Below are 16,499 nucleotides of genomic sequence, written 5' to 3'. Positions count from 1 at the left end.
TCTGCAGGGACACCATTATCCCTCTCTGTGGGCGGCACTGGGAATTACTGAATTTCTCAAGGTTGCAAGTCTCTCTTACTGCTTAGCTATACTGAGAATTATTCTCTTGCGTTTGGGGGCTAGTGGCGCCACAGATAAAATACAGTCTATAAGCCTTACAGGGCTGTGTCTTATAACCTCATTCATTCATGTCAATCATGTGATGGGTTCAGAGTTCCCTTTGCCTCTGTGTGCAATTCAATTGCATCCTCCCTCTCCACTTAACCATGGCCCTGTGAGGTTTGATCCTGCTGTAAAATCACATCGCTGAATGAAGATCTTCACTGGGCTGAATAATTGATTATTGCCAAATTGCCAGTTTAACTAATTGTTAAGAATGAGTACAAATAAATAAATAAAATATATTAAATATAATATAAGGTAATTTTCTCCATTGACTTTAATTAAAAATTAAACTTTTCCCAAATATGGAGATGACTGACATCATAGATGTCTGACGTCATAGACCACATGAGACTGACACCGTACAGTGTATGTCCATACATGGGCATTCCAAGATATGGGCTTAATATTGATGACATCAGGGATCTCCATATATGGGCATAAAAGGGACAAGGCCGGCATGGTTAGCAGTGCTCAAATATGGACAAGGACTGACTGACAGATACAGTAGTTAGTTAGTTATTTCTAAGAGGGATAGAAAAGGTCTAATAATTCTAATAAAGCAAACAAAAAGAATGTCACTTGTTAGGCAATATGGGACAAATATCAAAGCAATACCAATGGGTTATTACATATTGACAGTACCTATCCAGGGCATTCCAACTGATCTCTGCTGTTGTGTCTCACCGATACCGGTTGTTCCGGTTAAGGTCAGACACTGAGAGGCAGTTTTTATAGTAAATGGAAATGAGAAATATGGCCTGTAACAATATGGCAAAAATAAACAAAATGTTTGGCAATAACATAACGCCATCAGGAGTTACACACTCATTCCCTGTTTAAAGCATAATGGTGTAATGGTGAATGCTGTTTCAAGTGGTTTACATAACATTCTTTGAATTCTCCCCAACATAATCAGCTCAAATGTGGTCCAAACGTAGTCCACAAATAGTGTACCATAGAATCATAGTAGGCTAATCATGATGGCATGGTACAATATGATGACAATATTGCTTCTGGTTTGGTCAAGCATATTTAATTAACCTTCATTTGGGGGAATTTCTTTTTTTCCACACAAGCTTTTTTTCTGTGGATCATTCTTGTATTAATAATACAGTTACATTCTTATCTATTCCTTGCTAGTCAAAAAGAGGTCTTATTTGGGACTACACGTTCATACAAGTTCATTCACATAAGTAAATGTAATGAACTACTTTACACCACTGGAAACCAACAACTAGGCATTATGGTAATAACATTTCAGTCATAAGACAGCCCATCCGTCTTCCGGGTTTATATGACGTAGGACTGCCACACAAGCTGTGTGTGTGCTAGTATCTGTGAAAGAGAGACTGTGTATATGTATATAACATGTATATAACGACAAAATGTGACATAGCTCTGCCTCTGTTTACACAATGCTGTACCCCCTCGGCCCTCCCCCTCCAACTGTATACATGTTGCCCATTTTCATCTGTTTTTTGACACTTGCTTTGGCAATGTAAACATATGTTTCCTCTTGTCAATAAAGCTCACTTTGAATTGACAGTGGGTAAAAACTACCAGTTCCTTCAAACGTTGCGTTACGTTACGTTGTGTTCTGTTCTGTGTCCACACTAAGAGTGGCTGTGCAGTTATTAAAGTGCTCATAGGAAAACGTATTTCGGTTAAGATAAACTCACCCGGCCGGCCATCTTGGTAGGTTCACACACTGGATATATTCAAGAACAATAATAGCATAAACGTTGCGCTACAGGCTACATTCGCCAACACACACTACTGCTACTGCTGTGCTGAGTGCAGGAGTCAGGAATCTGATGGTAGTGCGTACACACGGTGGAGGGCGGGATCGACGTAAATGACATAATCACGTACGCACTGCGTGGAAAAAGACCAGAAGGAGAAAGCCGACTGGGCACTTTTTGAGTAGAAGGAAGAGTGAGAGTGGCAGGATATCCTGGTAGTGGGAGGAGCCGGTGACTGCACTGCTAGTGTGGGACCCTATGGTGGGATTCACTGGAACCCCAATGCAAACAAGCCTATAACAGCTTTCTTGTGGTCTTTATCCTTTTCAGTTGACCTTGTATCAGTGAACTGTACTGTCCCGTTAGGCTGTAACTTACTGTACCTTTTCATTTGCAAACTTCTAATAAAGTATTCAATCAATCAATCAACAGCATTTCCAGCAGTAGTGTGGACTCAACACCAGACCAGACCAGTCCAGTCAAAGTTTAGATACTCCAGGTCAATTATTATAGGCTATATTAGTAGGCCTAGTAGTAGTCAATACTAGTCATATTTTGACTTGCATCCTGGAGTACTTGTGGTACATACTTTTAAAAATGCAAAATTATTGAAAAGTACAATTTAGGATTCACAATTGAAGTGTAACAAATATCAATAACAGTTAACATTTTAAAATATAGCAGATCTACAAGCTCACAACGCATTACAAATGCCATATGTTGTGAACTTGTAGGTCTGCTATTTTCACCATAGGCTATTTGAAATAGGCCTAGGGCTTAAAGGTCAACTCATAAATGTACCTTTCCCCTTCCTAGAAAATTTGTGGAGTGAAAAGTACAATATGTCTTTGAAATGTAGTGGCGTGAAAGTCATAATCGTACCTAAATCCTATCTGCAGTCTGTCTCTGCCAGAACCCAGTATTGGGATACCCTAATTATAATATTGCTGCATTGAATTACATTATATACTCACTGTATAGGCTAATTTGATGTTTGATAATGTTTTTTTCCGTCACATTATATATGGAATCACGTCAAACCGATTTAATGACAAATATGGCAGTAGGCATTTACTTTCAATACAATATGCAAGATCATTTTCAATGAGCATTCCAACGACAAGAAACTTGGAAAAAACCTTTTATTTGAACTCATCTGAACATCAGATAGCTTTACTCGTTAACTGTTGGTCATCAAGAACCATTGTACATTTGATACTGGTGTGTTTAGAAATCCAAAAACAAGCAACTATATTTTATTCTGTAACTGTCCAAGGGGGCTATATTACAAACATGTAGATTATGAGAATGACAGTAAAGATTGAATCTGAGGTGTCAAGGGTATCAGTCTTTATTTTAACACAGGAACAGTAAAAAGAGGCTGTAAACACAAATATCAAACAGGGCCTCCAACACACTTCTCTTGATGGCAGAGGATTTGAGTTTTCCAAACTGCAATTTGTATTCCCCCCTAAAGGTTCCACCTCTGAAAACTGGCAGGGGAGGTGTTCACTCACTGTACACCTTTTGGTTTGGTTAAGTGAAAGTGATAGCAAGACATGACTGTGCTTCTTAAAGCCTCATTTACACATTGTGTACAGTGCTGGTGCACCAAAAACAGCAGATCCATTTTCAGCACGCAACACTGTTGTACAAGAGCATAAATTGGGTATTATACATCACGATTCTCTGGGGACAAATCAAGTGTCTGCAATGTATGGCACTTGTCTGAGCAGCAGACAGTAAAGTAGATGTGAAACAATATCAAACAATATCTGAATGTTCAGAAAACACTTAAGTGTGGTTTTCTAAAACACATTGAGATGGAATCGATGGTTACAGGCTTACAATGACCCATGTATATAAAAAAGCTCATCTGAAACCATTTTCTTTAAACTAATTTAATGCCTTTTTCCCCACTAGGGATTGTTTCAGTTAAACCCAACAGGAACATCCTAACTGATTTTTTTTTCTTTTTTGTTAAAGATTTGAACTGCACACACCAAAGGTGATCTGTAGTTAGAAATCTTTCTTACTGCATCCTTCAGTAAACAGGCACATTTCCTCCCCTTTACCATATTGTATATTTTAGTTTTCCAATTTAATATCAACGTCTCTTAAGATCCAAACTTGGACAACTCAAAATGCATCTCCAAAGTCCTAAAACACCATAGAGAAAATAACCATTCCGTTTCTGGACTAGATCACCCCAATTAGTAATTTTTGTTTTGTTTTTGCAAGAGCCAAGACAAAGTTAAAATACAAAATATTTATTTTGAAAATGACTTTATAAATGAAAAAAAGAAAAAAACAAAACCATACAAATTGTTTGGTTACTAGCATACCACACTAGTGCTAGAAACTAACCTTGGATAATTGCTCACTTGGGGATAAGACGGAGGCTCAGAGGCAATGAGTCCCACTTACGCACCCCTAAATTATATTGCACCCAAATACTGAGGCAAACCGAAGCGTAAACAAAGCCGAGATGGGGCACTAGTGGTGTGACATGCCATCCAATCTGCTCTATGTACTTACACGAGACAAGGGACAAAAAAAAAAGGTCAATCAAATGTTACGTTGTTAAATGTACAAACAGAAACGCAAACCAAATAAAGTGAATTTGACAGCTGTTTGAAATACAATGAGGACTGATGGTTGGCATCATATGGTGAACATTTACATTGAGAGCTAGAGGGAGCTCTTTGACCAATAATTGCATTTCCAGAGTTTCCCAAGGAGTATTAAATGTTATCCCACCTGACAAAAGAAAAAACAAAACAAAAATCTAACTGAACCATGTGCTTCTGAAAGATATGAACCGGAGGTGGAGTTAGCGAGCCTCGTGCCTGCGTGTAAGGCAGAGGAGCTCCAGAGGTTAACGGTGAACCTTTGAGGTTGCAGTGAAGTCAGCTTTAAGGCTTTGTAAGCCCGGCATGTATTCTAGAGGCAATAGAAACATGTATACTTTCACTTGTTTTTTTGTTGTTTTTTTTATTAAGGTTGTACAATATTCCCTGAAGGCCTGCTCTGGCCGCTGAGTGTTACAGAATCCTGATGGATATCAAAAAAGAAAAGTGAGGGGAAATAAGAGACAAGATGATAAGTGATGAAGCTGTCCATTGACGGAGAGAAGGGGGCAGGGGGGGCTTTCATGGGGGAAATGGGTATCCGGTTTGTTGCAGTTTGTGGGACTTTTTACTTGTGGTTCTCTCTTGTCCCCTTCTTAAAATGTTACACACGTTGGTCTCACACACACACACATTTCCTCCACGGCACTGCTGTGCTCACCATTTGTTCTGAGGGCAGAAAAACAGAAAGCGTGTTGAGGGTTCAAGTGATGAAGCAATATGGGTTGACGTAAAAGAGGCCAGATTATAGGATAGCACACAGATTCATTAAGAATATACCAATGGCTTTCACGTCTATGGTGGGATGGGCAGCCAGGCAAAAAGATATCAAACACATGCAGGATAATGGTCGTACGTAGTTGCAGCTGAAGCACACACTAGCAACCCCATTAATTTGTGAAACAAATACTGTTCCATTTATTTCTATATCTAAATCCATCAAATCTTAAACTATTTTAAAAACGGGCTGTAATTTGTGAAGCCTTGTAAGCAATGTTCACGTGAATACATAATCTGTTGGGTGAACGTGCTTTGTGTGATAAGTCATACCTATGTTAGTTTCTTGGCTTTGTTGTAGAGCGAATCCACCACTTTGCTCATGTTCTGAATTGTCTCCAGAGCTGCTTCATAAGTCTTGTCAACAGGTGGCTCTTCAAATATGATCAAGACACCCTCGCCTTGGTCCAGGATCCCTATCAAAGAGTAATTTGAGATTGTTCGAAATGTTGAGGTAAATCTATGGCTGGAGTGCAATTTGAAATATACATTACAGGAACTCTATTATTATGGAGCAAACAATTAAACCAACCGTGGAACTTCGTATCCAGGATCATCTGTGACAATTTCCTTTCCACGTCACCCTATAAACCAAACACACCAACTGATTACACGCATCACTGATCATATACTACTGTATATAGCAGTACTGCTTTGTAGAGTGAAATACTCAATACACAACAGATGAGAAGAACATCGTACCTTTGACAGTTTTATGATACTTGATATGTGTTCAATCTGAAAGAGAAAGAGTGGGGAAATTAGACACTGCACATTGCGTGGCTTTTCAGAATATGAACTCTGCTGGTTCAGCATACATTAAATTAGGTATTGGTTATGCGTACACAAACTGATCCCTCTGGTAAAGGCTGTCAACTTCTAAAGTGATTTGAGGTTCAATGTCTCATTCAAGGAAACTTGCGCCATGGGCTTTGAGTTATGGAGACCTTTTTGGTCACAGGATGATTGTATGAACCACCAAGAAACTGTCTGACTGGTAGAAAGGGTAGAATACTCAACTTTTTTCACATTGCCATTTGCCAATAGAGAAACAAATATTTTAAATAAATAAATGAAAACAGGTGAGATGTCAATATAGGAATCAAAATGTATACATTCCATTTTTTTACCATGCACCTAGCATGGTAAAAGAAATGTAATGGGGAGGAAAAAACTGTTACAATACCATACCAGAGCTCGCTTTGAAAAACAGAACGAGCGTGTCACACTGCTAGTCTTGTACAAGTTACAATTACAATATATATTATTTTTAATTACATTTATATTTGATAATGTCATTAAAAATATATATTTCTCTCTCTCTTTTCCCAATTAGTCTTAAACGGATGGTGAATTTATTTCTAGTGTAAACGGTTAATTGTTTAAATGTCCCATCCCTAATATGCATGGCGTGGTTCCGAGTTAAGTTAGCACTGAGAGGCTCCTTACCTGGACTCTGGAGAAGGGTTCAATCACCCTGATAAGATTCTGTTCCAGCAAGTTGTCGTACAGCGTGGCGAGGTGTGTTTTAATGATGGGGTCATCCTTCAACTCTGCTCTATACTCCGTTAGGGCCTGGGAGACACAAACACACACATGTCTAAGTACCATAGAGACACAATTTGGTTTGAAAAACAGGATATAGAACAGAAAGACATTTCACAATTCTATGCCATGTTAGAAATGACTGACTAACAACCTTTTCTGATCACTGTGGTTTGAACACATGAACACATGAAGCCAAACTTCCCAATGGAAATAAAGGATGGCAGCACAAAAAGGTCACATCAGCTTATACTGAACATATGCAACATTAGAGAAGGAAAAAGCACGTGGAAAGAGGCTCTTACCTTTTCAAAGTCTGCTAATGATCTGTTCTTGCAGGCTTGGGCGACACATTTCATTGCATCTGTCTGGAGATAGAGGGAAAAAATGGCACCGGTATGAAGACAGCTAAAGTGACCATGTTATTGACAAATACAATTGGGGGCAAATAAAGATTGCCTTGCGATAGCTACAGACATAACCAAATTCAAACATTTGAAAGACTTCTACTTTCATATGACTTCGTATAGATCAGAGTTCTAACAAGTCCATACCTGTCGGCCAGCGTGCCGCAGAGCTAGTTTACCACTGATCAGAGCTTGTACTTCCTCTGGTCTGTAACACAACACAAGCCAAGTCAGAGAAAGGACTCCTCTACTCAAAACTAAAGGTTGGGTTATGTTATAAGAGCCAACATCTGTGCCCCAAATATGTAGGTAACTTAAGCGACACACTGATCCGAGTTTATCTACTTACAAGTTGAGCACTATCTTGCAGAGGAGCATGTATTTGAGCGCTGTGATGGCCTTGGGATGGTCAACAGAGTCATAGCCCTCAAATGCTTCAAAGAAGTAGGAATAGGCCGTCTTCCAGTCCTTCTCTTCCGCAGCGTGGCAGATCCCTGCAACAGCAGGAGCAAAGAAGACATTTGGGGATACTGAGGTGCAGCAGAATATTAGAGTGGAATTAATCAAAATTTCTGTCAGGTTCACCTCCAGAAGTATAAACAGTACAGGGTTTCAGGCAAGAAAATACATAAAGAGACAGAAGCATTTATAAGCTGCTTGCTGCATGATTCTGGTATTTACTCGTTTAATAAATCATTTGTAATGGGAGGTGAGTGAGCAGGAAGGGAGCCATTAGCTTGGTATTGCCAGACTGATCACGTGGGATTACTCCAGTGTTAAACCCCCAAAAAATCCCAATGCTGAAATGTATTTTCAGACCATATCCGAATATGTGATCTTTGAAACATGGCGCGTGCAGCGCACACCAATATTTTAGTTCAGTTGTATTCTATGCTAGTCTGGCCAATTCAAATACTCATTATAATTACAAATTATAACTGCTTTTTAGTTTGGAGATCACTTGACTAGCATTTTGACATCATTCCTCGCTACACCTCCCCCTTATTTATTTTTTATTTTTTTTTGTAGATCTGCACCGATCTCAGAAATAGCCCCTATGGAATCTGAAGACCCCTGGATTACTCACATGTTCTCCAACATATCGTGGGTGTCATGTGAGTGATCGGACGCCAGGCTAGGGAGCCGCAGGACAGACGATAAGTTTGGCGAAACTATCGCGGAAGGGATGCAGTCGTGCTCAATCATCTCATACCCAACCTTTAAGTTGAAGAGTCTTAAAGTCGTTTCTATATGACTCACTCAAAAAACACTTAAAGAATGATCACTGGCAGGCCGCCTTCACCAGTAGCTTACATGCAGGACAGCGTCTATTTACAGTGCATCATTCCATGTTGCGATGTGGTTCATATCTTGCATGTTCATAATGAATTCTTGTAGTATAACAAAAAATATATGATCATGGGTCGTCACTTTTTGATAGGTGACCAACGAGGTGTTACGGTACTTCATTTGCTCCATTTGGGTCAGTGCATTTGAAACTATTAATAATTAGTGTGGCTGCTATAGGCAACACACTATTGTATTGGGTCTGAGAATTATTCACTGCAGCTAAGTGAACCTGTCAAACCACTAGTGGTCTGAGACACCTCCTCAGCACTCCTACATACGCCAATCACATCAGGGTCCCTGTTCTCTAGCTCGATGACACACGTTGTGCATACAAAAGCTGGTCATCTTTTTATGTCTTCCTGGAAAACTGCTATATCTTTAGTCGCTTCTTCAGAGAGATTCTTCTCCTGATGCAAACATGTAGGTGCCTTGAGAGCGGTTCTGAGGTTGTGATAAACACTCCTGTCTAATTGGACATTATATTGTCCAATCAGAGATCAGAAAAAGGTTAACAACGAAGTATATATTGTGATGTCAAGCGAAGCATGACCAATCGTGTCTAATTGGACATTACAAAGTCTGTGCAGTTCAGCCGTACAACCCGCCTAACATTACAGAAAGTTTACAAAACACAGGATCACTTTGCTTGGAAGAAATCGGACCGAATACAATAGTGTGTGCTGCCTATGGCAATCACACTAATAAAAAGTAAACATATTCTGTATCATTAAACTTAAATTGCATTTGGAATTCACTAATAAAAAGTAAACATATTCCGTATCATTAAACTTAAATTGCATTTGGAATCCACCGCAGCTAAACAATACACTAATCAACTGTGCCTCCTACATGACCTAGGAGGTGTGGTGTTGAGCATCTCACCTGACTGCATGTCCAGGGCGGCCTGGAGCTTGGGGGGACAGTAGATTGCGTTGGCGGTGGTCCTGGCGGAGGTGAGGGCTGCGCGAGCCTTGGGCAGGTTACTGAGGGCGTGGTACGTCTTGCTCTCTAGCAACTGCACCTCTACCAGCAGAGCTTTGTCATCCATTTTCTTCAGCTCCTGGAGGAGCTGTGACTCTGGAGGTACAGTAGGAGGTGGTGGTGGTGGGAGGAGGAGAGGAGAAGACCAAAACCAAGAGAGAAACAACTTAATTCATTTCACACATTTTAACTGTGGCAATAACACATGAAAAGGCTTTGTTGTGGCTTTTGAAGCATATGGTATATAAGTACGGTATAGGCCTTTAAAGTGGTAGACAGATGCTGCAGTGACGTTGAAAACAGACTATCCAAAGAGTTGGAGAAGTCACTCACCAAGTGCCAAGGCCTCCTGGTATCTTTTGGTGTCAAAATAGAGTGAGATCAGTCGAGCCTTAGGGGAGAGAAGAGGACTGTGTGTTAGACATGCTGAGAGCTGCGATGCCATGAGATTAAGTCAACAAGACAGACAGGCATGTATCAATCAATGGATTATCTAAAGATATATCAACAGGTTCAGCACTGTGCCAGGCAAGTGGGCTGAGAGATGACAGCAAGACAGTGGCAGACTGGTAAACTCCATTATCACTTCAACAAAGAATAATATTTTTAAAGTGAAATTGAATTAATAAATGCCCAACTCTCACGCTCCAAACACATTTAGGTCTAATAGCACAATGCTTGTGTACCCTAGCTGACTCAAGTATGGTACACTGAGCACCTTTATACATTAACTACATTCTACCATTGCTATTAGCTAATAGTACCACCATGTTATACATGTCAGATAACATTCTTTTAAAGGTGAGTCGAATTAAGTCTGACAGAGCTCAGCCAATCCCCAAAAAGAGATTGGTGCTCTCAGAAAGGACAATGTTAAATACAGTTCTATATGCTACTTCTGACACACTGAACTTAAAGTAAAATTTGATTTATGCTTTTTATAAAATGCAAAACATACAAAGACTAACATTTTAACAGTGTATTTTTCAAAATAAACCATTGACGGAATTTGACAGTTTGTCAAAACTTCTTCTTTGTATGTTTGTTTGCACCTTATTAAAAGCATAAATCAAGTGTTCCAGTGTAGCCGATAGAATCTTTGATGAACCCTCAGGTGGCACAGGGTTCAAGTACCTGCCCACCACCGTGGAGTCTAGGGCTTTGAATTCACCGTTGTGCATCCAGTTTGGCTAAGCATCGATACGAACAAAGCTGCCCGTGTTTGGGGGAGGGAAGCTGGGTCAGGAAAGGAGGGTGGCACTTTGTCAGTGCACATACTACTGTACTATTGGACTGTTGTGGTCAGTGGGGGCTGCTGAACGAGACGAGTAGGTGGCTACGTCCTCCGGGTGCAACCCAGAAATGTGTGGGTAGGAATTAATTCTTGACATAACTAAATTGGAAGAAAGAAATAATTGGCCACTCTAAATACATAACTAATATCGAGGAAGATCTGTTCTCGACTTGGCAGAAGATGAAAATATGGGTTGACAAATCTCCAAAATGTTTCCAGTCAATTTGTATTAAATTATCTGCACATAAGACTTGACACTAGGGCTGCAACAACTAATCGATTAAATCGATAAAAATCGATAATTAAATTCGTTGCCAACGAATTTAATTATCGATTTTTATCGCCAACTAATCGCGCGACGTTTAATGCAGCGTACAGGCTGCCTGCTGCCAGCTAACAGCCTGCTTAAGGCTGCAACACTGCAAGCACTGGGACCTGTACTCATCCGCGCATGCGCCTTGCGCCACAGCGACGTACACAACATAACAGCCGGCAAACATGGCGGCGTCCAGCTCTGCTTTGTCGCGCGACCGTCCTAAAACGTCCAAAACCTGGGAACATTTCACCTTAGACAAAGTGAAGCAAAAAATAACCTGCAAGATTTGCAAGTTAGACTTTGCGTGGCATGGAAGCACAACCACTATGCACGAGCATCTAAAGAGGCGACACGTTGGAGCCCTACAGGATGAAGCCGACTCACCTCGGTAAGTAGACTTGTGTGTGCGCTCGTAATACAAACAGACCACGCTTTCTTGGCTTTTTAACCGTTAAAATGAATTCTCCTCGCCGTGGTTTCTTTTTACCTTTTATGCAATGCCCGGGTCCCGATTATTAATAGCCCCGTAGTCTCGTATTTGCGTTTTACAGACATGAACACTAAACGGGAACAATTCGCTTAGCAAGTTGCTGATCCGGTCTGTAGCGGAAACACTACTGCTTGCTTGTATTTGTGCGTGCATTTACCGGATGCAGTAGGCGGGCCCTAGACCGGATCCGATCATTCAACAGTAAATGGAAACCAAGCATTTACCTTGCCACTCGGGTAGCCTATATTAAATACCAAGGCATCACGTCTTCAAAACAAAACTGGATTCCAGAGATTTTCAACTCATGTAAATGTTAGCCTCAATGGGGGGTATTTATATGCAAATGCTGTGGCCAATAGCATTTTAATACTAAACAATGGGATCTAATGGTTATGTAAAGGTGGTTGGGGGAGCAGAAATAAAATAATTTAAACCTTTTTTTGGAAGATAAACTAATGTTGTATATTACAACCGTGGGTTCTACAGGGGTAATGATTCGTTTAGAGAACGTTTAGGTAAACTAAAGTGTGAATGTCTGAATACAATAATACAATATTTGAGTTATATGGAAATGTGTTACAATTTAGCTTGACTAATGTCTTTCTTTTTGAGTATTTTTTTTTTATTGCTGCTACATAGTTTAAATAAAAAGCAATATGTTGCTGTTAATATTTAGTTTACAGAAAATGAGACATTGGCATAATGTCAGCACTCAGCAGCACTTTATTTTATTTACGAACAGCACCTTGCCTGCTGACTGAGTTAGCTTTATTTTTATACCGGCACCCTTTTATTGAATACAAGTTGTTTGTTTGCTAATAAATATTTTTGAAAGGAAGAATTTGTTCATTTTATATTTGCTGTTACTTAAAGTTGTACCATGTAACTTTTTTTATAAAACAAATCTTAAAATGGTCCTAGCTGTTAAATCGCTAAAGTTTTAGAACCCCCACTCCGTTATTTTCAGCTTCTAAAGCCTTCTCTTTATATGTTTTCTATGATCCTGGCCGTGGACCGGTTTTCGCGCAAAAATTGCGTCATCACACTACCGGCCAATCACAGCGAGGGTTATACACTGCCGGCCAATCACAGCGCAGAACATACACTGCCGGGCTCTCTGGTGGGTTTAGGAAACACGCCTTCAGGAAGTACACTGCAGTGTTTACACTGGAGGAGTCTAGCATGTAACTCTCTAACCGCTGCTCGTAGAAGGACACGGGAGACCTCATTGAAAGCGTCTCGGCGAGGCGAGGCGGACGCGGTGGTCTGACGGCCCGGTCCAACGGACGAAAAAAGCAAACGCGACCGCGGTTTGCTATACTGCTACAGACCACCAGTTGAGCAACTTACACAGTATGGCTTTAAAACATGCCTAAAACAACCTTAAGCTAAGTTGTAAAGTTAATTTGCCAAAAGTGCTGTTTATCCGATTAATCGATTAATCGTATAATCGTCCAACTAACCGATTATGAAAATAATCGTTACTTGCAGCCCTACTTGACACACAATGATTTAACAGATGAAACCGGTAAAATTGCTGTAGTAATCTTTCCCGGGTAAAGGTTGCATTACTCCAAGTGTTTCTGACATGCTGTGGTTTGGCTTACAGGCAGCCCTTCTGGACTCCTTCGCAGTGATTGATTGACCCAAATTTCAATTGAGACGCCTCTAAGACAGCAAATATTGTACACTGTGGTTACACAATTACATCCAAATTTTGCAATAAAGTCAGGTGTTTCGCAGCGTCCTTGCCTCAAGAGCCTGTCTGAGGAAGGTCCTCTTCTCGTCCTTGGCCCACTCAATGCACTCGAGACACAGCTCGACTTCTTGCCCCGTTGCTGCCTCCATATCCAGAAAGAGGTCTAGTAGAATACGGACCAGTCTGGCTGCCTTTGCCTTGCTGATGGAGATGAGGAATGGCCTGACAAACTTGAGCAGACCACCCAGCTCTGAAGGACAATGCAACAGAAAATAAGATGAACAAGAATAAATCACATTAGGTTAAAAAAAAAACATATTTAAACTTCAAATTGATGTTGAACTTTAGTAGAAGTCAACCTTGGGTTGTACAGCTACCTAGACTGATATAATGGACATGATCTATATCCAAATACTTTAGTTTATCAGCTGCTCACGTGCTTCATGAGTGAGTAATGAGGGATCTATTGTTTTTTCTTTGTCCCTTCACTCTCATTGCATGGCAAAACAGGTTTCAAATACTTTTTAATATAACACATTTGAAATAAACAGACTGCTTTTTAATACTGACAGAATCAACTTTGTCTGCGCTTTGATTTTGAGACCAGTCTCATCATGCAAAACTAAAAATATGATAATCCTTGTTCCCAATCAAAGCATGAAAAACAACCTTTCTACTGTATTTCATGGCCAGGTAGTTTTACAGTAAGAAAAACTAATGAATAAGATTTTATTTCATCAAGTGACATTTCAAGCAACACAGGCTCTTCTAGACTTTTGTGCTCAAAATATTGCTGTTAAATAAAATCCTTGTAACAGATTATATCAGCAATCTGTTATGTGGATCTTCTACAGGTACTTTTACAATAAGTTCAAAATCACTTTCATACGTAGAATGTGTAATGTTGCAAATGAAGACATGAATGAAGTAAATTAAACACTTTACCTGCAGCCTGCCCTGTCTTGGCCAAGAGTGTCCCAAGCTCCAGGATGCTCTGTTCTTTAACCCTGACAGCTTCCTCATCATTTTCTTGAACATCTCTCCTCACTGTTGAAGCAAATGGCACAAGTAACTAACCAGGTCTGACAAGAGTGCTGTCATACTTCTCTGGTTCATGTTTCCATACCAATCAGGCATTGACAGACACTAAGGGTTGCCACCTGCCCTTGGCAGGTAAATCAAACTTTCAGGCAGGTGGAGTTTGCATTCAGGTAAGGGCTCATTTGAGAGGGGACGCAACAGTCTACGAACAACACGAGATATCTGTTTAAACACCTGAATGTGGCCAGATTCTGTGGAATGTAAAATAAAAGAACTGTTTATCTATAATGCGCAGTTTTCACTGTGCAAGTGTTAACCCATAGTCATATTCATATGGAGTTATGACATTTATCTCAGCCCCATTAAGTAAAAAACAAAAAAATCTTTACTTTTCAGGCAAGTGGGCATGACCTTTGGGCAAGTAGAACATGACCTGTACTTGCCTGATGGCGGGCAAGTGCCTGAGACCTTAGTGTCAACCCCTGAATGGATTTGATTGAATACTTTATTACAAGTTTATTACAAGCATAGGAACAGCACAGCACAGAACAATTCAGATAAGGTCTACTAATATTTAAACCCATGAAAGCACAATGGCTTGTTTACATTGGGGTCCTTTTGTACTCAATTCATAGTGACATTACTTGTGTAATTTCTCAATGACCTGTTGTAGTGTGTGTGTGTGTGTGTGTGTGTGTGTGTGTGTGTGTGTGTGTGTGTGTGTGTGTGTGTGTGTGTTTGTGTCACTGTGAATCATGTTTAGCTAGTCAGCTAGTGGGGCTAGTGTGACAGGGCAATTTAAGGACAGCAACACAGTGGAATTCTGTGGTTAGCAGGCTGCAATAACAATGTCACGCTTTGACCACAATAAGCGTTGACCCTCTCCTTCACACCCACTGGGTACCTTTAACAAGCTACACCTCCTGTCACTTTGCTTTCAGAGGAGGTTATTATTGTGCTGGATTAGTCATTAGTCCAGATCTTCTGACATGCTAGCCATGCCGGCTACAGTAGCGTCATGCTACCATGCAACACACAAACAAACACGGCTCACGTCAGGTGTGATTAATTATGTCGATAATTGCCGCTGATAACACAGCAAAACGAGAACTGACGGGTTAGTTTAGGACCGACAGAGCGCTGTTACATTACAAACAGGCGTGTCATTGTCAGGCCTTGTGTTAGCATCCATTGCTAACTAGCTATGGAGCTATACCAGTTATGCCAGCGTTCAGCAGTGAGTCAGCAACGACCCGGCTCTCACCGGCTAACAGGCTAGCTGTCTGCACACACTGGGCTGCTACAACACAGCCAAACACAGCCGTTCTAAAGAAACACGTATATACACAACCATTCAGCACGTACCTATTGAATGGAGGATGTCGATAGAAGCGTTGCTATCCGTGCTAATGAGAGACTGGGCTCTCTGAAACTCAACCACTGCCGCAGCCGCCATCTTCCCTATTCAAATGCTGCCTGACTGTGTGAGGAAAAAAAACAAAAAAACCTCCACGTTACGTACGTAGAGGCCGTCACCTCGCTGTGTCCCTCCGACAACAAGAGGATGCTGGGAAATGTAGTCAGGTTCGTCAATCGAGCCGAGGCTCACGCTCGTCCGTTTAAATTCAATTACATTCAGTGGTGGAAAAAGTACTCAAATGTTTTTACTTGAGTAAAAGTGTCAATACCGAAATATATAGGGAAGAAGTGGTTAACTGTGTATTTTGTAATAATAAAAATCTACAAATAACTAAAGTTGTAAAATATATGTAATGTAGGCCTACAATGTTTTCCTATACTGGAGTAGAAGTAAAAGTACTGAAAAATTGGAAATACTCCAGTAAAGTAAAGGCCTACCTCAAAATTGTACTCAAGCACAGTACTTGAGTAAACATACTTTACTACTTACTTTACACCACTGCTCCACACACATTACAGCGTGTTTGCCATTAAAGAAATGATAACCCGTCGATAATTGATTAATTGATAATCAGCTGCCAATCATTTAGACTAATTATGTATCCAGCAATTTTAGGATGTCATGTCATGATTGCAAGTGAAG

At 40.4% G+C, this 16,499-nt stretch overlaps 2 protein-coding genes across 2 annotated transcripts in view; both read right to left on the bottom strand.

Annotated features, from left to right (window-relative positions):
* Positions 1 to 1,933, bottom strand: part of LOC308303448 (vesicle-fusing ATPase) — a 32,571-nt gene extending 30,638 nt beyond the window's left edge. The window contains exon 1 of the mRNA XM_080747826.1: positions 1,845 to 1,933. Within this exon, the coding sequence (XP_080603952.1) occupies positions 1,845 to 1,856 (12 nt within the window). The 5' untranslated portion in view covers positions 1,857 to 1,933. The remainder of the gene's footprint in view (positions 1 to 1,844) is intronic.
* Positions 1,934 to 4,881: 2,948 nt separating this feature from the next.
* psmd11b (proteasome 26S subunit, non-ATPase 11b) lies at positions 4,882 to 15,913 on the bottom strand. The gene is made up of 13 exons (XM_080747872.1): positions 15,803 to 15,913; positions 14,342 to 14,443; positions 13,450 to 13,646; positions 9,931 to 9,988; positions 9,499 to 9,693; positions 7,616 to 7,760; positions 7,414 to 7,474; positions 7,165 to 7,227; positions 6,764 to 6,889; positions 6,017 to 6,052; positions 5,847 to 5,898; positions 5,588 to 5,730; positions 4,882 to 5,206 (listed from the first exon to the last, which is right to left on the bottom strand). Exons 1-12 carry the CDS (start codon positions 15,891 to 15,893, stop codon positions 5,588 to 5,590), a joined length of 1,269 nt encoding a protein of 422 aa, XP_080603998.1. The 5' UTR covers positions 15,894 to 15,913; the 3' UTR covers positions 4,882 to 5,206.
* Between the last annotated feature and the right edge of the window lie 586 nt (positions 15,914 to 16,499).

This window comes from Nannobrachium achirus, assembly GCF_963921795.1.
Source record: "Nannobrachium achirus genome assembly, chromosome: 18".
Classification (NCBI taxonomy): domain Eukaryota; kingdom Metazoa; phylum Chordata; class Actinopteri; order Myctophiformes; family Myctophidae; genus Nannobrachium; species Nannobrachium achirus.
The sequence above is the reverse complement of the archived record's forward strand: the minus strand, read 5'-3'. Positions and strand labels throughout refer to the sequence as shown.